The 12,044-nt window shown below is 43.2% G+C and overlaps 2 protein-coding genes and 1 pseudogene across 7 annotated transcripts in view; 2 read left to right on the forward strand and 1 right to left on the reverse strand.

Moving 5' to 3' along the window:
• Positions 1-6,662, reverse strand: part of ARL6IP6 (ARF like GTPase 6 interacting protein 6) — a gene marked incomplete at its 5' end in the record, with an annotated part of 472,926 nt that extends 466,264 nt beyond the window's left edge. Inside the window, 2 exons of one of the 2 annotated variants that reach the window (XM_081095532.1) lie at positions 4,413-4,466; positions 5,850-6,246. In XM_081095532.1, coding sequence (XP_080951658.1) covers positions 4,413-4,466; positions 5,850-6,246 — 451 coding nt within the window. Of the gene's footprint in view, positions 1-4,412; positions 4,467-5,849 lie in introns of both variants that reach the window. The other variant, XM_081095531.1, reaches the window with a different exon arrangement.
• LOC308522804 (large ribosomal subunit protein eL15-like) lies at positions 2,397-3,094 on the forward strand (annotated as a pseudogene). The gene has a single exon. The product of its transcript is annotated as a large ribosomal subunit protein eL15-like (transcript).
• A 607-nt stretch (positions 6,663-7,269) lies between the features above and the next one.
• The window catches only part of PRPF40A (pre-mRNA processing factor 40 homolog A), a gene marked incomplete at its 5' end in the record, with an annotated part of 58,564 nt that continues 53,789 nt past the window's right edge, over positions 7,270-12,044 (forward strand). For 2 of the 4 annotated variants that reach the window (XM_081095530.1, XM_081095527.1), the window contains 2 exons: positions 7,270-7,671; positions 8,729-8,860. In XM_081095530.1, coding sequence (XP_080951656.1) covers positions 7,270-7,671; positions 8,729-8,860 — 534 coding nt within the window. The remainder of the gene's footprint in view (positions 7,672-8,728; positions 8,861-12,044) is intronic. The other 2 variants (XM_081095528.1, XM_081095529.1) reach the window with 1 other exon arrangement.

A 12,044-nucleotide genomic window follows, 5' to 3' on the forward strand; every position in this document is an offset into this window, starting at 1 on the left:
TAAAAGTTCTAATTCCACACTTAATTTGATAACAGTAGTCTTAAAGTAATTTCTTAAGAAAATTCTTTCTACTTTCCTTATGTACTTATTTCAGGCTTGCCTCAAATAAAAGGTCATTTATTGTACCCTATATTAAAGACTAGGGGAAGGGTTGGTTGCCTCCCGCACTCTCCCCCTCAGATTTCCAGCCCTTAAATCTTTCAGGGGTTGTTACTAGTGAGAGGATGAGACCTCGGTTCTTGTCTTCTTGAAGGAAAAGTTTCAATCAAGAGACAAAGTGTAGAAAAGCACGCAAGAATTTATTGACCACAGCAAAAATGTACTTAGGACAGAGAAACAAGGAAGGGCACTGAAGAGGTAACAGGAGAGCCTAGGCTGGGCTGGCTTAGCTCACTGGGAAGTCAGAGAAAAGGGGGCCTTGGAGACAGGTGCAGGGGGTTAGCCAGGAAGGAGCTGCCACTGCCCATTGCTCCTCTGGTTCCAAGCCTCATTGGGTCTCTTGGAGTTTAGGAGATATGTAGGGGATGAAGATGGGGAAAGGAATGGTATGGGTGTGCTCCCTGGAGGGAGAGCCCACATGACCTCTGTTTAGAGGAGTTTTAAAGGCTGAGTGTTTCGGGGAGGATCAACAGAATATTCATCAGCTTTATGCAGATGTACCAAATTGAGATTTACTCTCTTAATTTGTCTGCCCTTGGGTATGGCTAGCAAATGGCACTAATTGGATTTCTGTTTTGTCTCCCAGAGTAGGGTGATTTTAGCTATTTACCCTCAGGTTGGGGAGAAGTGCAAACCATTTACTCTTAAGTTTCCTTGGTTTAGGGAAGATAGGATTTAGTAGTGGCCACAAATTGCTGTTTAACTATCTGTTACCCTATTCCACTTATCCTGGAATGTTCCTAGCTTCTTACCATGCTATAACATATCCAGCAGATAGTAGGCACCAAGTAATAACAATTCCTATAATTTTTTTAATTTTCCAAAGTAGCTTTTCTCGACTTTAATCTTGCAACCCAAAAAGTACTATCAGACACATTCTGATTGTCTAATAAAAAAAAACAAGCAAGGTGAGTCTTCCTTTGACTGCAGAGGCCAAAGATCAGTTTAAGAAACTTCAGTTTTTACTATTACTTACCAGGCTGACCATTTCTGAGGCTGTTGATTCTGTTTTGCTGTGAGACTGGCCACATGGCACAGTCCAGACCACTCAAGTGACTGCCTGAGTTGCCCCCCGCAATGAAATCAGCTGTGCCAGGCGGGTGTCAGTTGTGGGAATCCTCACCAGCACACAGTTTAAAATGTGGAAGGTATTAATATTTAGCATGGACTTAAATACTTGCTTGTGTTGTTACTCTTGTTATTGCCCTCCCCGCCCCCAACCTAAGTCCAAATCTATTCCTACACCTCACTCTTCAGAAAGAAGATAGAATATAAAAATCTCCTAACAAAGTATACATTGAAGATAAAATTAAATCCCTCATTATAGAGATTTTAGTCAGAGTGACTGAATCTGTGGTTGCCAGGATACAAGCTGAAATAAGCAGGTTTAGGGATTGGGTTGGGAAGCCTCTGGTGCTGTGAAGAAGTGTATCACAAAGTGGGAGCCTGGGTGTCGCAGCCCATCTGGGGCACACATGTTATTTACATCCCTAATCACATAAACAGTGATGAACAGCCCAAGATGGTTTGCCAACAAATAGAACCTTTTACCATGCAGTAGTTACAATGGCCAAAAATTAAAAACCAGTTAGAAAATAATAAACACATTTATAAAACTATTCTAAGTAAATCAGTTGATTTGAGATCCTGACACAGAAAATCTAATTTTTCAGAATAAATCACTATACTAAGACTACTAATAAAAAAAAACAAACTAGGAGAAAATATGTAAAAATTGGAAAGAGGACTAAATTTATGAAATGTGATACAAAAGCCAATGTGCATAAATGAAACAACACATTGTTATATATGATTAGTGCACTAAATTTGGCCAGTAGATAACTTAATGAGGAAGAACTGGAACGTGATTTTAAGTAAATGAACTTAAGTTTTATTTCATTAATATCCCTGAAAAACCGGCTTACAGAACATGGTTTGTGGGACAGCCATAAAAGGAAAGCTCTAAGAACTCTGACGTGTGACTCCAATGCCACCCAGGGAAGATCAGAGGATATGAGTTCCAAAACCAGCTGATAGTATCACCACCACCTTCCCGGCTGGACTACTTCACTAGTAAAGATGAATAGTATGACAGCCAAACCCTATGAGTAATTAGATCAATTAACTCTCCAGAGGCATTGATACCATCCATGAGTCATCATGAACCTTTAAAAAAACAAGTATAAGGGAGAAAGGCTCTTCCTTTCTGCCTACCCCCAGCCATCAGCTAAGCCGAGATGGGTGCTTTTAAGTACATCCAGGAGCTGTGGAGAAAGCAGTCCGATGTAATGCACGTCCTTCTTAGGGGTGTTGGGGGCAGTACCTCCAGATCTCTATGCTCCACAACCGCCCCCCACGACCCCCCACCACCAGGCACTCTTCCTAACCTGGCCCTATAAAGTGCACAGGTTGGGATACAAGGCCAAGCAGAGTTATGCCATATATCAGATTCATGTGCTCTATATGCTGGCCACAAATGCCCTGTTCCTAAGAGTGGTACCTAAGGCAAGACTGTTCATCAGTTGGTGTTAACTAAAGTTTGCTCCAAGCCTTCAGTCTGATGTGGAGGAGTGAGCGGACCAACATTGTGGGACTCTGAAAGTCCTGAATTCTTACTGGGTTGGTGAAGATTCAATGTACAAACTTTTTGAGGTTATTCTCATTGATCCATTCCACAAGGCTATCAGGAAGAATTCTGACACCTATTGGATCACCAAACCAGTCCACAAGCAGAGGGAGATGTGAGTGCTGACATCTGTAGGCCGCAAGAGTCCTGGCCTTAGAAAGGGCCACAAGTTCCACCACATTATTGGTGGTTCTTGCCATGCAGCTTGGAGAAGGCTCAATACTCCACAGCTCCACCGTTACCACTAATGTAAGTAACGTTTGTAAAATTCTTATCTAATAAACAATTTGGGACAGTAAAAAAAATACACACACACAAAAAAAAACTATAAACAGTGATTCCCATGTCATTAGCTAAGATTAGACAATGATCTTTCTATTTGCTGTCAAATATCTCCTAAGCATACCTAGAATCAGCGTTCTCAACCTGTGGGTCGCAAACAATGAAAATACATCCTGCATATCAGATATTTACATTACGATTCATAACAGTAGCAAAATTATAGTTATGAAGTAGCAACGAAAATAATTTTATGGTTGGGGGTCACCACAACATGAGGAACTGTATTAAAGGGTCGTGGCATTAGGAAGGTTGAGAACCACTATAAGTGGAAAATCAAGCAGAGCAATGACAAAGTCCCATTATATTTCTTTTGATAGTGAACAAGCCAATCCTTCAGATGGCAAGTGCCATTCATTCTTTTCATAAATGTGAAATCTTGCCAACTTTTAAATACCAAGTTACTCATGTCTAGTCCACAACTACATCAAGAGCTGACATATCAATAAATGCTATGAAAACCTTCATACTCTTGGATGTTTTTTAAGAGATGAAACAGTGTAACAATATACACTGATAAAATGAGTTAATAAATACATGTTTTCTCATACAAGAAGAAGAGTATAGATAAATTTTCATGAGACATGTAGCAAACCAGTTAGTTTGGAATTTGAAGATAAAGGATTCCCATTCTGCAAAAATCAGGTAGACTATACTTTGTATCATAATGAGGGCACTGGCCTTGAAGAGATAGATTAAATAGTTTGCTAACATTGGGGGAGGAGGGTGACAAGTGGGGTAGGATCTCAATCATTTGCCCCCCCCCCCCCAGTCACAGTGATTAATCAAATAAATTATAGCAAATAGAATAAATATGCCAGAAAGGTAAAGTTCTGAACTCTTTAAAATCATTTGTGCAGAGAGAAATAAATACAAGATAAATACCCCTTGAATTTTTCACTAGAAAAATGCATTACATTCTATAGAAACTCAGGTCCGACACTTTCCTAGTTATAACTGAACTGTGCAGGTATGCCTAATGCTTTTTACATTTGTTTAAACCTAAATTTAAACAAATTCAAACTTAAAGTTCTCCTGAGGTCTGCTTAAGAGGGTTATCTTTGCTAACTTTGTGAGGAAGTTATTTTTCCTTGTTTGTAATTACTGGGACGAGGTATAGGGAGACTTTTCCAGCACATAATTAGAAGACATTAAGTACTCTCTGGGACTTTGTCACATACAGTTGTGTTCAAAATGTATTCCTAGTGTGTATGACATATGTATATATGTATACCCAAGGGGTATATGTACATATTTTATAATTGTCAAGTGACAATTAAGTACATACCTAATAGCCCCGTGTCAACATCATCTTCATTCTTCAAATTCTCAGCATGTAAGTCTGTAAATACAAAAATGGGCTTGGGTAAAAAAGATAACTTGAACAGCAGCTTACAGTTTAAGCTGGGAAGACACTATGGAGTTGTGGAAAGTGCTGTAGTGTCAGAAGAAGCTGGGTTCAAACTGACTCCACTGAGTAGCTATGTGACTCTCCACAGGCAGGTAAGAGGGCTGTGAGTCAACTGCCCCATATGTAAAACGGGGATGTTTATCCCCTGGGGTGGTTGTGAAAGCATTTCATGTAATGCAAATGAGTGAGGCACACTAGGTTTTAAATTCAGTTCCTTTCTCCACTCTCTCGGAAATATGCCCAGCTCAGTCTTCTGCAATGGACTTGCAGGTTTTGTGACTTTATGATAAAAAGGCAATCTCTCAGAGCAAAAGGGAGATCAAAGTACCTACAAGATAAACCTCAGAACTGCACTGAAAAAGAAGGGGGTAAGGAGAGTGATAGAGTAGTGATATGGCAGACATATGTTTAACATTGAGAGTTTACAATCATTGTATGAATAGGTAAACACTGCCCATTTGTTTCCTTTGAACATTAAGCATGGTAAGCTGCTAGATGCCACTTGCAGCCCAGTAGCTTGGAAGTAATAAGGACAAATAAAAACTGTAATTAAATGGATTTAATTCTATTTAGTGAACTAAAATTAATACTTGAGTGTGTTGGGTGTTTTTCATACATTAAAGGTAGTGTTGCTTTAAATGATTTTTCAGTAACTTTGCCAAAGTCACACAGGAGGGAGAACAGATTTACACTCAGGTCTGAGGTCTTTCCGCTGTAACCGCATAATACATCCGTATAGAGTTTGGAAAACTTTTCAGGGCACATCTCCTTCTACTCAAATCTGGCCAATATGTCAACGTCAGGCGCAGGAAAAGAAAACTATTACCCAGAGAAAGTGGGCTAGCTCCCGCAATAGAACTTGATCGCTACAAAACCGAGAGGGGCCGATTATTTTACCAATAAAAGTAGAAATCTGGGCTGCGGGGTCGAAATCCCCGTCCTTCGGGAATTCTGTGCGTGTCCCGAGGACTCGGGGGACAGCACATCTCTAATCACTTGTAAATTAGCCTTGAACACGTGTGGCCTGTTATGTACACTTTTCACCGTCTTTCAATGGCCGTTGAAAGTGTTCACTGGCTCTAAGATATTGGTTAACTCGAGGTCCTTTTTTAAAATGGACTCGGACCACCCACTTTCAAGAACAGTGCGGGAAAAGGGAGCGGGGCAAAGAAAGGCGCCGTCAACGGTTCTGGGTGAAGCTGGCTGCCAGCTTGCCGGCCTGGCCTCTCCCGGGGAGACGGGCGGCGAAGGCGAGAGCCACGTCCAGGCTCCACTTCATTCTGGACCCATTTGTCAAGGCCCAACCTGCAGTACCTTTCACGATCGGGTAGGCGAAGGCGAGAAGGCAGGCGAGGAGGACGGCAAACAGCAGCGCACAGAGAATCGAGAGGACCCGCACCGGCCACCGCCGCGCCCGGGCTGGGCCGCGCGCCTCCGCCGAGAAGAAGCCGTTGCGTTTGTCTGGCAGGACGGGAGAGCCGTCCATCTCCGGCGGGAGCGGCGCGCCCTTTCTAGGCTCCGACGACGCCCCCGCGGACAGTTCCGCCCGCAGGTCGCGGGCTACTTGGTCGTATCCCTCCTCATCGTCTTCACCTTCACCCCAACTGTCCCCTTGAGTCAAGGCGGATAACCTCGGCCGAGCGAAAGGGACGGGGGTGCCGCGGCGACGGCGCAGCAAAGAAGAGCGCTTCGCGCTCTCCACGAACGACATGGCGGGAAAGACACCGAGCCGCGCAGAGGACGGGCAGCTCCCACCCGCCCCGCCCCCAGCGCGCAGCAGCCAATCAGCGGCCGGGTCTCTCCACGGCCTGCACCACACGGCCCCGGCGCGCAGGGATGCGCAGGCGTGCGAGGTGGGGCTGGGCAGGTGCCATGGGGCTTGAGGAGAGGTTGGACACCCCTGGGCCGGAGCACGACCCCCAGGCAGGAGGAGGGAAGGGAAGGAAGGGACCGCGCAGAGAGGGGCGAATCGAGGCCGAAGGTAATAGTCGGGTCTCCCCTCCCTCCGGCGCTTCGTCCAGGCCAGAGACCTCCGCCTCTGCCGCGTCACCTCCAGGCAAGCGAAGGCACAGTCGGCACCCAAGCTGCATCTTTCCGATGCCCGGTCCTAGCGCCCGCTCGTGCACCTCGATTAACATTCCCGAACCTGCCTGCTTTCTCCCTTCCTGCCCTCTACTCCCGCACCCTTCCCCTGCGTCCCTCACTAACGACAGCTCCCCAGTCGGCGCTCTCGCCTCGCCTTAAGTTCCACCCCTCTTTTCCTTTGGCATTGTTCCTCCCGCCCCTACCACAACTTCCCTCCACGCAACTCGACACGCCTCCTCCACCCCCAACTCCCCGCCCAGGCGCGCGCTCTCCAGCTGGTGCGTACGGAGATCGAGCCCTCTCCTTGGACCCCTCCTTTGGCCTCCCCTCCCCCTTCCCCCCTCCCCCCCGCCCCCGAGCACCAGGCGCGCGCGCGTCGGTCCCGGGCCACCGCTAACGCTAGAAGCCTCTGACCCCACCCCACCTACCCCACCCTACCCCTGGCGGCCTCAGGTTTGTGGGGCATACGTAAGTCGGGCGGGGGGGTGAAGGTGGCAGGTCCCCACTGCCCCACCCCCTACGGGGTGAGGCGGGCTAAGCTCGGAAAGCTGGGACACAGTTGTCTGCCCTTCCCGGGGGGAAGTTGGTGGAGTTTTCCCGGCAGAGGACTCGGCGCAGAAACTTCCTCCGTCCCCTTATCCCCCCCTCCATGCAGGCGACGCCGAGTGAGCCTGAGGCAGGGGGCGAATCGCTGCAGAGCTGCGTGTCGGAAGCGCACTCTGATTGGACAGCGGGAAAGCCTGTCAGCCTACTGGCCCCGCTGATCCCGCCCCGTAGTGCCGGGCAGCCTTTAACCTTTGGCCCCAGCGGGCGCCAGCCACTCAGATCGCTTCTTGTTGGCATATGCAGCGGCAGTGGCCGCCGGCGGAGCAGTCAGAGCCCGATGATGAGGCCGGGGACGGGAGCCGAGCGTGGAGGCCTCATGGTGAGTGAAATGGAGAGCCATCCTCCCGCGCAGGGTCCTGGGGACGGGGAGCGGAGATTGTCCGGCTCAAGCCTCTGCTCCAGCTCTTGGGTCTCTGCTGACGGCTTCCTGAGGAGACGGCCCTCGGTAAGGGATCGGAGCGGCACAATGAAAAACAGAGACAGGAAGCTTTCTCCAAAAGGAGGAGAGAGAACGGAGGAAGAGCTCGAGATGGGACGTGCTCCGAAGGAGAGAAATGGAGGGCGGGGTTGCACAAAGGGAAAGATGTGGGACCCTGGAAGTTTCCAGCGGGCCCGGCGTAGACAGATGCGCGGCGGAGGTGCTGGGCCCCTAGCGCGGTGAGCGTCTCGGAGGGGCAGGCCCAAGGTAGGAGGGAGGGGAAGGCGGCGACGGGGTTCTCCAGGCTCTAAGAGTCTGCGAGACGGGGTTCTCTAGGCATTGAGAGTCCGCCAAGACGTGTTCCCTCTGGTGGGGGGTGTCTGTAGGGTGCACAGCTGGGAGAATTTGCAGGCGATAATTAGCTGGTTTTAAGCCTTGGAACCACTGGACAGACAGGTAAAGGCGGTAGATGTCTTACAAAAGCGCATTAAAATGGGTGAATTAGTTGTTGGCATGTCGTGTGCATGACAGGCCTCAGTTTGGGAATAAGAATTTTTTTTTTTTTTGGCAGAAGTACTTTTACGCGTCTAAAGATTATATTTGAGAGTAGTATGTGTATTTTTTAGGAGTGAGGTGTCCCTGGATACCCCTATTTGTGTTTTATAAGACCAGCCCTCATCTGAGTTAATTTGGTAATTTCAGCGTTTTAAAGCTTAAAAATCAGTTCAGAAATAAATTTAAGAATAAGTGGCTTTAAACAATAGTTGTCTATCTTATATCTGTGTGATATAGGACAAAGTTGTTTTCATAACAGTTTTTAAATTGGCTTTCTTACACTTCTGAACTTAGCAAGTCAATTAGCAAGTGATTAAATCAGTGTGCTTTAAAACTAAGATCTAACTGTCCAGTAATGATTATTTTTTTACCTATTGTTCTGGGTTATGGTTAGTTACAGCTCATTATAAGTATTGATGACGTGCATTTTGTTTAAGAAAGTATAAACGAATCCTAATAATTAAATCACACTTTAGCCTAAAAGTATTTATTGTTACTTGTTCGTTTTTAAATTGTCCTTATTTTTCAGATGGGGCATCCTGGCGTGCATTATGCCTCAATGGGAATGCACCCTATGGGTCAGAGAGCGAATATGCCTCCTGTACCACATGGAATGATGCCACAAATGATGCCCCCAATGGGAGGTCCACCAATGGGACAAGTAAGAATGTTTTTATTTTATTTTGCTTTTATTTTTGCCTGTTGTATTATTGTGTCAAGGTTTCAAAATCTGGGTCAAAACTTGTAGTTTTTTAAGGGTTAGTTTATGTCGAAGTAATGTTTCCAAATAAGTGAAATGTTCAGTCATGACACTAACCATTTTGAATATATGAAGTCTTCTGTATAAAATAACTACTTTCACTGCAACAAAACTAAGAGGTTGTGTGTTTTTTAAAATTAATTTAAAAGTAACACTGTAAATGTAGGCTTTTTAGTTTAATGACTTTTTCCTACAAGTATGTCAATTGAAGTTAATGCTCTAAGAATAAATATCTGATAAGTCAACATAATTTCTATCGGGGGACCATGTGAATGCATAGAATCTGAAAATTGCAATTGTTTAGGTCTTTGGCTGTTTAAATGAATTCTTTTTCTGAAATAGCTTCCTCATTGTGTATGTGTGTGTGGGGTGTGGAGGTGGGTATGTTCTACTCTAATTTGATTCTTAATAGGACAGTGCCAAATAGGTAGTTCATTTTCCACTTACACTGTGTTGTTGTTTTCTTTTAATGCTTATTGCTTCTGCACTCCTGCTTTGAGCTGTCCCTTCCATCTCCAGCATAAATTGAAAGAGGACATTTTGTGGGAGTGATTTGGATCAAAAGATTTTGATTTGGCTCAGTGAATTCAATAGAACTGAGTTCCTAGAGAAGCATTCAAGAAAAGTAACAGGTTTAGTTACTGTGAATAATTTTATGCCCGTTAGGTTCTAATATTTCTTAGTAAAGCTGCTCTTAAATAGATAATGAGCTTTAAAAAATATTTCAATGCTTTCATTTTTAAAATTAGTTTGGTGACTGGCTTCTTTCCATTTGAGTATCTCAATAATATCATCAAAACTTTAGGATAATGAAATATTTTGGAAAGCCAGTCAATTAGGTATGAACTTTCTGCTAATTAATGGTTTACTTTGATAAGCAGTTAAGCCTTGATGGTTTTAAGTTATTGGTGAAATTGTAGTGGAGAAGGAGCTTGCTCTGTGTCTCTACCTTAAGAGTAGAGGGGCTTAATGTCAGGTGCTTTTCTTTTTTTATGTGGAATATTGCCCTTAATTTTGTATAAAAATCTTTATTCAAAGGCACAAGGCCCAAAGATTCTGCCTGTAGGAGTTCTTTAAATAAAAGAATCATTTATTCTGTTACTCTAGAACAGTGGTGGGGAACCTTTTTCTGCCAAGGGCCATTTGGATATTTATAACATCATTTGCAGGCCATACAAAATTATCAACTTAAAAATTACCCTGCTATATTTGATCAAACATTTAATTAACTCACCTCTAATGCCTTGGCAGCGCCAGACCAAATGATTTCCAGGGCTTTATAATGCCTGAGGGCTGGATATTCCTCACCTCTGCTCTAGAATATCACAAGTTTTAAAACTCCCTAGGTGATGGAGAAACAACTTTGATTCCTCTTCTGTTTCTTTCCATCTCTAAGCAGCAAGGAGCTCTTCTTGTTTTCTTAGTAGAGCTGCTCTAACTAGATAATGAGCTTTAAAAAATATTTATTCTTTAAATGCTCTGGTTCTTATTTAAAATTAGTTTCTTTCCACAGAAAGATAAAATAAAACAATTTGCTACTGCCAGATGCTTCTCTCTTTTCTGGGGCCTTCTGTTTCCATTGGGCCAATCAAGGTAAGTTTTGCAAGGGATTGACCTGCTTACCCTTGCTGTAATGGTGCTATTGCACTACCAAAACTAAGATACCAGCTAGTCATTTCTAGTAAATTGCAGATTTTATTTAATTTTTTTTAAGTACTTTTGTGTATCTCATTGACATAAGCTGGTCACAATTTGCATTATGGCCCTTTCTCTTTAGTTACATTAGTGACCATTTTCTTAGTAAGGTTACTGGCTACTTGGTACACCCATTCATGTACTCTGAAGTTCACCTTGTGGTTTTTTTCTACTTTTTTCCCCAGACTAGTATACGCCATGTGACTTTAAGTGTACCTGACTATTTAAATGTTTAGAAGTCTGTCTCTCCCTGTGGCTACTGTTAAGATAATGAATGTCTTAGGATTCTAGCTCTGAGGGTCCCAAGAGAATCCCCATTGTTTTTCCTTAAAATAAGATTATTCCTCTTTTTTCCTCTTAATATCTAACTAACAAATATTGGGTTCAAGTCTTGGTAAAACTAATTCTTATTTTAGCTTTGATAATAGACTGGGAGGGCATGGGTAATTTCAATACTCAACTAATCTGGAAATCTAACTTAAAGAGCTGTAAACGACCCTAAAAATAAAAATTGATAATTTTCTGCATCATTCTGTTGACCCACTCTCAGAAGTATTAATAAGTAGTAAGTGGTCAGAAGACAATGAGGAGTAGGGTTGCTTGTAAGTTCACTGCAGTGACACAATGTTGGTAGTATCCTGCCCATACAATTTTTAAAAAATGAATTCACAAATTCTTTAGACGTTGGTACTGACAGTTATGGAACTTTCATCTACATTGCGTAGTTCACATTAACATCTCATTCTGGGACCAGCTGAAGACTAAAATTGATGGCAGTCTTCTAAATGATTATGGTCTGTGATATGTTATGGAACATAACATGAAATATTAAGCCTTATTTGTAAACTAATATACAGACTGGACAGAATAACAATCTATAGAAGCCAGAGTTCATAATTTTTCAAATGCAGCAAGTTAATTTAAAGTATTATGTTCATTTTATTTTATTTTTTATTCAAGAGAGAATCCGGAATGCCCTTTTTAGAATTCAGCCTGAATCTTTTAGTAACAAATATTTGAAAATTATCAGTGGAGCTCAAAATTTCTTTAAAGTTTTTCTGTCCTGTTGGTTATATTTGCCTCTTTTCTTACTGTACATTAATTTCATATGGGAAAGTTATGCTTCTACTTTCATAGAATTGTAGGATTTTACAGTTGGAAGGGACCTTGTAAGTGTTATAAACTTTAAAATAGTATGTGAATTAAGTAATGGTTTATCACTGCTTTTAAAAACCATATTAATAAAGTAATTTTTCTGCTGTACTCAAATTTTCAGAAGACTCTTGAATTAAGACATAATTATGTGTGAGGCCCTCTTCTTCCTCTGTATCTATAGTCGGTAATGTTTTGCCTTTAAAGTGTTTGTTATTTCTATACAAAGGACATGCAA

The sequence above is a fragment of the Myotis nattereri genome, assembly GCF_964212035.1.
Source record: "Myotis nattereri genome assembly, chromosome: 7".
Classification (NCBI taxonomy): domain Eukaryota; kingdom Metazoa; phylum Chordata; class Mammalia; order Chiroptera; family Vespertilionidae; genus Myotis; species Myotis nattereri.